Genomic DNA, 12,373 nt, shown 5'->3' with positions numbered 1-12,373 from the left:
TCGTTTAGATGACTTTCATTAAAAAGCAATATATATATATATATATATATATATATATATATATATATATATATATATATATATATATATATATATATATATATTACTTATGATCTTTATATTCCTGTGTTCGTTTGACTTAGGTCTTTTGTTTTGGACATCGTGAGAACTTTATACGATCACAGATTTTAATGATTTTCATATTCACACGTTTGTATTTGAGTTTACTACAATTTTATATTACAATTTTATAAAAAAAAAACATTCATACATACATTCATAACCAATCAACTGAGGTTGCGGTGACCATAAACATGAACAACCTCGAACACCTTACTAATGATTGTCTAGCATAGGATGTCGTGAGAAAAACCTAAAAAAAACCTGATCATAAGTACTCAATGTGTACAAAAACAACAAAAACTTATTTTGCAACAAAAAAAATATTAAGGACTAAATGTGCAAAAAATATATTAAGAACTAAATTTGTACATAATGAGAAATATATTACCCTTTTAAGTCATTTTTTCGGCTTGCCTAGAGTAGGCGGTTATAAGGATTAAATGTGTACAGTTAAACAAGTTGAATGGGTAAATGTGGACGAAAAAAAAACTCAGTGACCATATGTATACACATCGAAAAATATATTATCCTTGTAAGTCATTATCCCTATTTTAAGCCCATAATTTACTTGTAGAAATAAGAATAAAGGTTTAATCACTTTTGTGAATATTCATTCGTAGGGAATTCAAATGGGTATGTGGTTCAGAGGTGACGTTATCTTTGTTTATTGATCAATCTATAAGTTTGGAGGGAGTGACACTACTGAAAGCGTACTTCCTTCACTGTCACATAGGAGTCATCACTTTTTACCACAAAAGTGTGGTTCCTTGCCACACCCAAGGAGTGGTGCCCCACTTTATTTTTAAAAAAATTATTTTAAATAAAAACTTTAATTTTGTAACATCCCGACTCTCATGTGTCTTATTTAATGTATTTTATTCATGAGAACAGGGCGACTCGACGATTTGAGGAGCACCAACTCGCCGAGTAGAGACTATTTGGACATGGGACTTTTAGAGTCTACTCGACGAGTCGGAGGACCCCGACTCGACGAGTAGGGGTTGTGCGAGGAAACCTTAATTTTCCGGGTTTGAGTCCTATTTAAAGGATCTTAAGCCCTCATTTCCGCCTCCCTCATCACCCTTGAGTACTGTGAAGAACCCTAATCGAATTTTAGCTTGTTGTGTGAGAAGGAGAGGGCATTTAGAGCATTTTGGTGCACTTTAAGAGAAGAAGAGGAATGCATCAAGGCTTGAAGCAAGGATGAACGTTTGGATCTAGAGGTTCTTAGTGGATAGCTACTATTTGAGGTAAAAAGATGTTATCTTTATCATTTTTCTTATGAGATCTTAGTTTGAGGAGTTCTAGGGTTTTTCCCTATCCTTCTTGTGTTATTGAGTCCCTTGAGTAGATCTTGAGGTTGAAACCTCAGATCTGGATTGTAGGAGGTCTTGGGAGCCCAAAGACCCAAGCTTTATGGAGTTAGAGGCAAGCCTATGAGTACCAAACCCTTGTTAGAGCTTATATTGGCATTATGGAGCAAATATGTCATGCATGAACATAAAGATCGAAGCTTTACGTGACATTCGAGCCTTAGGAGACTAGATCTAGATTTTGGAGTGGTGGATCTGCCTTAAAACGTCTGAATAAGAATACAGACTGAATGGACTCGTCGAATCAATGAGCTGACTCGACGAGTCGGCTAGGGTTTTCCCCCGATGAGTCTGGGCAAGGGTAACTCGGCAAGTTGATGAGACAACTCAACGAGTTAAGTTGGGTTATCGTGATGTTCAGAGGAAACAAGGGGACTCGACGAGTCACATAGATGCACTCGGTGAGTCAGGTCAACATGGATTGTTGACTTCTGTCGACTTTAGGGTTTGGTCAAGACAAGGATTATGGGGACAATAGAGGGGTAAAATGGTCTTTTAACCATTCCGAGAGTTAGAGTGAGAGAGAGAGAGAGAGTAACCTTTAGTTTATTAGAGTTGTGAATAGAGTATTAATTGGAAATAATTATCCTATGTGTTAGGCGGAGGCTAATTCGAAGATTTGTGTACGAGATTATTTGCTTGCTTGCTTACGAGGTGAGTCTTCTCACTATACTTACCATCATTGGTATCTTTGTGTGACCGAGATGTCTTATGTGTTTATATTGACTATTGTGATATCCTGCATATTGTCTTTGTGATTTATGTCGTGTATTATTTTGAGCTTACTGAGTTAGGACTGGAAGGTCCACCCGAGTTGTGGGACCGGAGGGTCTCCACTGAGACACATTGACCGGAGGATCGTATTGAGTTAGCCTCGAGTGGCTAATGTGATGTGTGTCGTATTTTGGAGAACTCACTAAGCTTCGTGCTTACCGTGTTATGTGATATGTGTTTCATGTACTTTTTAGGATATTGGGAAGGCGGTGGCTCGATTGTACACACGAGAGAAAGAGTTGTGTTCCGAGGATCCTGGATTTTTAATCAAACAATTATGGAGTGGTGTTTTAAGCATATTTTGGCAAACAGTTTTATTACCGTTTCTTTTAACTTTTATTTTTTTAATCTACAAATTTACCAATATATATATATATATATATATATATATATATATATATATATATATATATATATTCATTTTACTATTCATTTGAAAACACACATATTTCAAAACACACACATAATCAATATGTCTTCCAACACCCAAAACTATTACAACCAAAATGCTTCCAACCCATTTGCACTTTTTGGTTACGATCTGGCATCATCACCACCTTACTGGTCACAAATGGATTCATCTCAAAACCAAGACTTTGTAGGCGGTGTTCAAGGCTATTATTTACAATTCCAAATGCCCCAACAATTTCAATTTCAATCACCACTACCCCGAACAACATCCTAAACCCAAACACAAACCTAATTCCAATTTCAATCTCAACCGCCTTTCACACCCGCAACCGAAACTCTTTCTGATTTCGAGCCCGAAGAACAACCTCAACCAAAAAAAAAAGGAAATGTCGATCCGAGAAGATGGACTAAAAAAGAAGAGACAAAATTAGCAAGGACATAGGTCGACATATCTGAAGATTGCAGCATGGGAAAGGGCCAATCGCATGATCAATTTTGGTTACGTGTTATGGAGCGGTTTTGTAATGGTATGGGTCGAGACCCAGATTACCATACGTCCGACCAATGTAACTTGAAATGGAATCTTGTAAACAAACTCATGACACAATGGAACGGAATTTACATAAACTTTGAAAAACAATGGGCTAGCTGCGAAAGTGAAGCAAGTTTGTTGAAAAAAACGCACGCGACATTCCAAGATGACATGTTGAAGCCTTTTAAGTTCATTCTTGTGCGGGAAGTTGTGAAAAGAAGCATTAGGTGGAAGGAGATTGCAACATATGAAGACATTGCTAATCCACTAAAATGAAGTCGAACATTTTCATATTCGAGCTCACAACAAATATCATCGGATGGTCACATTGGCGTTGATCTTAATGATGATAATGACGTCATCGAAGAAATACGCCCACCTAACATCCTTTAGCCTAACACAACATATAGTACACGAAGAGAGAAAATGTTCATTACTATTTTTTTTTTGGTGTTGGCATATGAATAAGATGATATTTGTGTCTTTTGTACAAATGAAACATAAGATATTCATTGTTCTATCTAGTTTAACCTTTTTGAGGGACAAAATTTTACAATCTTTGTCTTATTAACATTAGTTTATGTATCAATCCAAATATTCAATACATATTAAATGCAATACAACCTGTTATGTCCTATGATATCATCATAACTATTACATCATCATAACAAACAAAGACGTACATGTTCCTAAACTAGTTATGTCCTTATGACGTCCAATGCATTACAACATGTTGGTTGAAACTAAATGAACTTCCATGTTGACAAGGAAACCAATGGGGTCCCTTTCCACCCAACAATCAAAAACTTGTCATTATTCTCAAGCATGCAAGAACTCACACATGGAAATTGTTGCAACACGAGCTTTGCTTGATATATACACGAATCACTAAGCTCGTACTCCACCATCCCAAACCTTGCAAAAAATGACCTCCAAGTATCCAATTTTACACTTCTACTCATCGGCTCACCCTCCTCAGCCGCCACTAGGTTTTGCATCCCACCAGCAAAATGTACACCTTCCATCACTGCTCTATGAGCATTATCTTGACTCATACACACGTTAATACAATCAAAAAAAGCACCATAAAAGAATAATGTCTCGGTAAACCGCTTCACGAAAGAAGTTGAAGTGTGGTTGGCTTCAACCTCGGCGACAACAATAATAGCAGGGTTGATTGTTTTGATAGCTCTCATCATATTTTCCAGCCTTTGGGGTCTGGAAATCATAGCTCTTAGAATCATATTACAGTAGATTGCGATTGCTTCACCATCCTGAACCTCAAACTGATGTTTTTCCACTTCGGTGATGTCTGATAGCACGAGTGTTTTGAACAAGAAAGGCAAACTTAAAGTTTTTGCGAAATTCTTCAATCTTCTTCCAGTTTCCTCTACTTTTTGGAAGTCTAAGGTTGTTGCAAATGCGGTTAGTTTCAAAAGCTCGGGTTGTGGACTTTGTTCTGCAAATGCTTGCATCATAGCCGTCCATTGTACGCCACACCTAATGTGGATGTCGATCAAATGCACTTTGCTTGATGTCCCAACTTGATCGAGGATCGCTTGTATGCCTGTGAAATGCAACACTTGATTGAACGGAAGGGCTTGATAAACGGCCAAGAATGTCATATTTGTTCCCAATGCCATAGGATTTTCGTTTTTTATACCCTACATATAATAAGTTTGGCCTCAAAAATTAAAATTCTTCTTTTTTAACCAAAGTACTTTGTTTACGCAAATACATAAGACATACGAAGAAATACTAATGACAAAGGTTACAAAACGTTTAAAGTTACTAGATACATTATTTTTCAATATGATAATTTAAGACACATAATCCGAGTAAAATGAGTAACCGAAATATTAAAACAAAAATCGATTCAAATATTCAAAAACGCGGTCTATAGAATTAAATGTTTAGATAATTTTATTCAAACAAAGCCTGATTATTAGTTTATTAAAGGTTTGGTTTTTGTCATGGTTCTAAAACGCGCGTCATGGCGTGCCTCAAGGCGTGCCATAGCGTGAGGCATGGTGTAACCGTTACAAAAACTTCCAAAGCGGGTTTGTTAAGCGTGACGTCCAAATAACGTATCAAAGCGCACCTTATCGCGTTATGGTGCGAGTTTTTTTTCAAAGCGCAAGTTTTTTTGTTTTTTAGTTTTATTCTTTTTATCGGCCCTAAAATAAATGAGTTTTTGTTAACTTTTTCTATTAGATATTAATATAACACTTCTAAAAACTTCATATATTTGATAAAATTCAATAATTATATAATTTATATCTTTTAATGTATATAAGTCACGCTTTGAAAAACGTCATGACTCGTCAAGACTTGTCGTGACTTAACTTTTTCTTCTCGTCACCAAGACACTCCTTCAGTTATTTAAAACTTGGTTTTCGTAGTTTGTGTATTCATATTTAATTTACTGGTTAATTATTAATTTCAAAGAAAAAAGAAGTTGACTGATGAATCCAACATTCCAACCCTCACAGATCTATTTTTGACCAATCATAATCACTCACCTGTTTTTCCAGTTTCGTAGCAAAGGGTATACCAATTTCTTTTCCGATTCTTTTCTGTAATGCTTCACATAAGTGATACACCAGCCGTTCAACCGGAGAGCCGCTGTCGCACGCCACGCTCCCACACCGTGCTATGTATTTGCTGGCGATATCAAACTGCTTCCGGCCAACTTTCTCGGCGGCGGTCAAAAGCTGGAAAACAAGCTCCACCTCCCTGGTCTCGTCAATCGATAAGCTCGTGAACGCCGACGACCCATACGGATGAGTGAACATGGTGTACGCATTGCCCCGTTGGGTTGAAAACTTTATAAACTTCTCCGCCGCCAGTTCGATGATTTCCACCGTCGACAGTTTTCCGACACAATCCAGTACAATTCCGTCTGTAGAAACTTCTGGTAAACCTTTAAATTTTCTCCGGTAACTAAGAAGCTCTAGCGACGCCGGAGAATTCTGCTCCGGATACGCTAGTTTTGACTTTAACTTTGAATATGATATTCCGATGGTTGAAATGTCGAAATCCGGTATGGAAAACGGTGTTTGATCATGGTTATCAAGATCTTGGACCTGCTCTGACAATCCTTGCGCATCAAATGGATTGCAGTAATTATTGATGGTGTGGTCTACGTCTTCCAATGGAGGGAGTTCTTCGTCAACGGCCAAGTTCCCTATTTCTGGCGCCGGAAACTGATCGTCGAAGATTGAGTCGGGGTTCATTTTGAATAAGAGAATTTGTAGAAAAGTTGATAGATTTGTTGAGTTTGCGAGGTGTGGTGAGGTTAGATATTAATGGCGATGGGAAGCAGGAACAATAAGCACAACGCATATAAGGCATTCAGAGATTAGGCCGGCATAATGTGTCTGTATATAACAAAACCAAACGAATAGGATGAGAATCTGTGGAAAGCTGTCTACAGTTTATTCATTAGGACTATCGAGATTGACCCATTTTTTGTAAGTCTCAAGAATATAATCGATAATCGATAAATTGTAATATAATTGAAACCGTTGTATCATACGGATGTTCTTGATGAATGAATATTGGGAACCATGAATAGACATCAGACATGGTTGGTTTAGTGATAATTATCTAATTATGTGCAGTCTAGAAAAACAAAGACGTGTTGTGTTTGAATCTTTTCCCAGATGTTATCTAATTTGCTTGGGTTAATATCATAAAATTCATAAGTTTTAGACTTTTAGCCTTTGGTCGGTTACCGATAGATTATAGTTATGTGTCATATCGACTATGCTTGCCACGTTAGCAAAAATTGTCACATCATGTGTATTTATAGCTGACATGGCATCCCCAGAAAAACTTTGGGAACACTCTTCGATGCCTAACTCAATATGTTATGTGTTATGTATGTGTAAGATTTGTTTCATGCCTTTGGTGTTTGCATGCATGGGTATTTGTAGTTATTTCGTATGAAGTTGCCATGATGATGTTACTTATGTTTTCGGTGTATTGTATTGTGATTTGTGTATTATGGTCGGTGTTTCGTTTACAAATATATTATGCGTCTTATGTTGTTTTTGTTAATAACATATTTGTTATGCACGTATAAGATGGTGTATTGTTTGATACCTTTGGTGTTTGCACATATGGATATTTGTAGTTGTTTTTTTTATCTTGGTGCCATGATGATGTTAGTTTGTGTGTTATAGTTGATTGGAGCTAACCAAGTATTCAATGATTAAACATATCATTTGGTATTAATTTTTATTCTTGAATACCAATCATGGTTTACTTTTAAATCTGAAATATATGGAGCACATCTTGGTGTTTGTTTTTTATGCAGGAAAGAGTTGGTTGTTATTATTGACAATCATTGCTAAAGTTGGTTGCTATTATGTGTATATGAAACATCCTAAAAATACAGTCCGAAAATTTCGTTTTAAATCATTTAAGAAAAACCATATTTGTCAAACATCATAACAACAAAACCACACGTATCAAAATGTCATAAATCATGTATCTCAAAAATCTCATATCATGTATCAATGCATCAAAATCATATGTCAAATATCAGAGTGAATCCTCCCAGGCTAAAAGTTGTGGTGTGTGTCATTCAGTCATCCCGAGCTCTTCTCATTGCTAATGAGAGTACCTGAAACCAAAACTGAAAACTGTAAGCACGAAGCTTAGTGGGTCTCCACAACTACCACATACCATACATATATCACATAAACATATATTGGGCCCTGCCCCTGCTACATCGAGTCAGGCTCGGCATCGGCTTTCCCAGCATCGGGCCTCGCCCGACATCGAGCATATCTCGGAATACATGAGAAAACAGTCAAATAATACACATAAACCTAAGCATATATCATTAACATTTAAACATTCCTCGGGCCCCGCCCGACATCTTACCATAGTCCGGAAACATGCTAAAATTCCTCGGGACCGCCCCGGCATCGGATCGAAGTCTGGAAACATACAAGTACAAACACATGAAAGAATCACAAAGACATCAAGCATATAAGCAATATTCCTCAGGATTGCCCCTTCATCGGATCAAAATCCGGAAAAACATATAAACCTACATCGAGCCCCACCCGGCATCGGATCGTAGTCCGGAACTACTACTAGCTAAACGGGTCGGCCTTGGTGCCTTAGACCTATTCCTACTGGAGGAAACTTGCCTTGTATACTAGTTGTGAAATCTCGTGTGAGGAATCTCCAACGGCTGCTTCAACAACTCCCCGACAATCAATTTTACAATAACACTTAATTAAAATCTGATAATCCTTCTTAGGGTAAAATGGTCATTTTACCCCTGGTCAAAGTCAACGTCCTGGTCAAAGTCAAAGTCAAGGTCAATTCCGAGTCGACTCAACTCGTCAAGTTACCTCCTAACTCGACGTGTTCCTATACTATTCAGACTCGTGATCAACCGAGTCAACTCATCGAGTCCCTTCATTATCACACCCTAAAACCGAAACGGCGGAAACGTTCAGGGGCGGAGGACGTCATGTACAGTATCATAACAATGCAAAGTAGTAAACAAGCAACAACATCATCCATTGCATTAATAGGATAATTTAATACAAGTGTGTTCTTTGAAAGTAGTAAGACACCAAAAATGAATAATCAAATTAAGAGACGAGTCTTGAACATGCTCTGTCTTCTCAAAACCTGGTCGATTGTATCTGTCTGCTGATGACCTGAGAATACAAGATATTTTGAAAGCATAGATTAGCATTTAAGTTGGTGAGTTCATAAGTATTTAGTGTCAATTTTCGTATAAGTTTGATGAAAAATGTTTGTAAATGTTCAATGTAAATGTTTGTATAAGTTTGAAAACTCCTAGAAAATCCTATATTTTCTACTAGTATAAAAAGTAGTCTTCTACCAAGACCCGACTGTTTTGTATGTTTGTTTCTCTGTAAAAGTGGATGTTTTTCCCAAGTATGACTATCATTACTAAAATATAGTTTTATATTACCCTTTATGTGAGAAGATCACAATTTGGATATCATGGGAAGTTGTACGTGTACTGCAATATTACATGTAGTAACTACTGTAGTAATAACTACCTTAACCAAAAGGCTTATATCAGGTAAAATGTGATGAGGTTGTTACCATACTAAACCGACTATAACACGACGATGTAAGATGTCGGAAGAAATGACATTTGGCATCCGTAGACTTGCAAGTCCCACTATAGCAAACAACAAGGTGTAGGATAGTCAATCCAGTATAGATCTATACGCAAACTCACGCCCTCCCTCCAGGAGATTCTGGTTACAAAACGTGACACAACGAAATCGTTATTGTGTCATGAAGTAGTATCTCACATTAAGTTATTTCTGAACCATGTTATAGTATACTTGTTATAGTAATAGTATTTTATGTATAGTATTCTCTGTATAGTATCCTTTGTATAGTATTTTCTGTCTAATATTCTCTGTTATAGTAATTGTATATGATAGTATTCTCCTAAGCTATACCTATTATAGTTTACTAGTGATTTCTGTAATTAAATAAATAACTGAATGTATACCTTTGCTACCCAAAGGTACTGAACTGATTGATAGTACTTTTATAGCTACATATGTATACATAATATATATCTAATATTTAGACGACCTTCAGACAAATAACCGATACTCTAAGTCCACATCCAAACAAGGAAAAGGAAATAAGGCGAGTTAGCAGTCCGAAGTCCTTTAAACACTATTTATATAACTATACATATATAGACATGCTTTTGACAACATATAAGTTTAAAAAAGGTTTTGTAATACATTTAAAGAGTTTAACAATAAATATTAATGGCTTGATGTCATTTTATAAAACGATTTAAAAGCAGTTTGTTTGATAATACAATTTTAAAGTATAAGAAATCCTTTGTTTGAAACACAGTTTGAAGTAAATGAAATCCTTTATTTGAAACATAGTTATAAATCACATGTGATTGATTATATAACTAAGATGTTTTCTACTTGTATCCCCCCCTCCATAAAAGCATTTAAAATCACATAAAAGATATGTTAAGGGGTATGAACTCACCTATAGTGAGTAACTCGAATGTAAGATCGACAAGGATTGCTAAGTGTCAAGTGAAGGCTTGATCACACACGGATCATATTTAGCATATAATGACACATATGTGTATCTAATTAGTTTTTATAACATCTAATCATGAAATGTAACAACCTTAGGGACTAGGAAACACTTGTTATGAAGTGTTAAACCACATAGGGTTGCATATAAGGGGTGTAGGGCCTCACATAGGAGTTTACGGCCCATGGGTTTACGGCCCAATGAGTTTACGGTCGTAAACTCATGGTAACTTGTACCATTTTGTGTGTTAAGGTCCTATGTTCTTCCTTGAAGTGTTCTATACTTAGTTCCAAGGCTTAGGAAGGAGTTGTGGCAACATTGCACCACTAATTAGGGTTTACGGCCCAAGGAGATTGCCTTGGCCGTAAACACATTTTGTTCTTGAGTTCTTGATGTTTTCAAGTCCTTAATTCAACATCCTAACTAACTAACAAGTATAGGAGGTAGGTACTTACAATATAGAAGCGTGTAAGAGTGATTAAGGTCCAAGAACACTAGTGTGTGTTCTTGGTGTTCTTGGTGAAATGAAGAACACTTGAAGATCTATCAAAATGAAGAGATTTCATGGATGAAATCATGTAAAATCACTAGATATTGAAGGATATCAACAAATCAAGGGAAGAAACAGTTACAATCTTGAAGATCTTAGTGAAAAATCGAATGATACTTCAGATAGAATGAGTTCTTTGGCTCAAAACGGTAAAAGTGACTAAAAATGACTAAGTGTCATATATATATATATATATATATATATATATATATATATATATATATATATACACCATAGAGTTTACGGCCGTAAACTCCATTTTATGGCCGTAAACTCCAATTCTTGGAGTTTTGAGACTTGAATGTTGCACATTGAACTCTAGAGTATACTTCCTATAATTATATTTTGAAGGTACTAGGCTTTAGAACACTCAAACAGACTCTAAACAGTGCTAAAAGTTAGCAGAAACAAGTCTGACTTTGATTGAAGTGAATGGTTGTACAAGATAGAAATTTTGGGTTGTCACATTCACAGATCCAAGCTTAATGGATTAAGCCCCTACACTTCAGATCCAAGCTTCACACTTTAGAAAAACCCTTACAATTCCCTTTTAAGGGTAAAGTTTATAACTTTACCCATTAGTACCTCTTCTTAAAAGGTTTAGCTTAAACCCTAATTCCTTAGGACCTAGAAATTGGTCCTTATGCCATCCTTACACCCAAATAAAGCTTACAAAACCTCAGATCTACACCCCTAACACTAAATGGACAGGTAAAGTTCCCACCTTTTCCACATGCATGGCCTTTGGGGGCTAAAAAGGCCAATATTACACTCTAAGGTTTGCATAGGGGCTCCAATGGCATAAAGTTTGCACCTTTATGTCATATCAGCCCCTCTAGGTCCTAGATCTTGAAGAATACCCACTTGGGTCAATCATTCTCCAAAATTTATCATTCTTGGACCAAAAACCCTCATAAAGATGGACATAAAGAAATCTAATGAACTAATAGCCAATACAGAAACTTGATTACCAGAAAATGTAGCAAATGCGTGTAGTTTCTAGATATACTCTTCCCTTCTTGAGCCCTCTATCTTCTTCTTCTACCATAAGCTTCAAAAGTACACAAAGATCACTAAAAATGGCTCACCCTCTCAAATAACACTCTAGGGTTTCGTGGATTAGGGTTTGGGACAGGGAGGCTGGAAATGAGGCCAAGGGGTGGGGGTTAAGGTGCTTAAAGAGGGTGCAAAACCCCGAAATTAGGGTTTCACTCTGGCCGATCTACTCGCTGAGTCGAGGGCTCTTGAATCGTCGAGTAGGTAGCTTAAACCCCACGTATAATATGCCCTCTACTCGACGAGTTATGGCCACCAACTCGTCGAGTTATCCTTTCAAAATAAATAAAGTAATGAGTTAAATGCATACCAGGAACCAGGCGTTACAATTCTCCCCCACTTGTCTTAGATTTCGTCCTCGAAGTCTGTTGCGTCTGAAAACAACTTCGGGTAGTGCTCCCTCATCTCTTCCTCGGGCTCCCAAGTCCACTCAGAACCCTTATGGTGCTGCCACTGCACTTTCAC

General features: G+C 36.8%; 1 protein-coding gene across 1 annotated transcript; it reads right to left on the bottom strand.

Moving 5' to 3' along the window:
* Positions 1-3,802: 3,802 nt before the first annotated feature.
* LOC111878348 (DELLA protein RGL1) lies at positions 3,803-6,449 on the bottom strand. Its single transcript, XM_023874860.2, has 2 exons — positions 5,736-6,449; positions 3,803-4,877 (listed from the first exon to the last, which is right to left on the bottom strand). Exons 1-2 carry the CDS (start codon positions 6,447-6,449, stop codon positions 3,957-3,959), a joined length of 1,635 nt encoding a protein of 544 aa, XP_023730628.1. The 3' UTR covers positions 3,803-3,956.
* Positions 6,450-12,373: the final 5,924 nt, after the last annotated feature.

This window comes from Lactuca sativa, chromosome 5 (genome assembly GCF_002870075.4).
Source record: "Lactuca sativa cultivar Salinas chromosome 5, Lsat_Salinas_v11, whole genome shotgun sequence".
NCBI classification, from domain to species: domain Eukaryota; kingdom Viridiplantae; phylum Streptophyta; class Magnoliopsida; order Asterales; family Asteraceae; genus Lactuca; species Lactuca sativa.
Note: the sequence above shows the minus strand (reverse complement) of the source record. Positions and strands in the feature narration are given on the sequence as shown.

What these genes read in the sequence shown, in the direction of transcription:
- LOC111878348 (XM_023874860.2), bottom strand. Translation starts at nt 6,449, where the DNA reads ATGAACCCCGACTCAATCTTCGACGATCAGTTTCCGGCGCCAGAAATA. An exon ending in CTACGAAACTGGAAAAACAG is followed by an intron (nt 4,878 to 5,735) that starts GTGAGTGATTAT and finishes TATTATATGTAG; the next exon opens with GGTATAAAAAACGAAAATCC.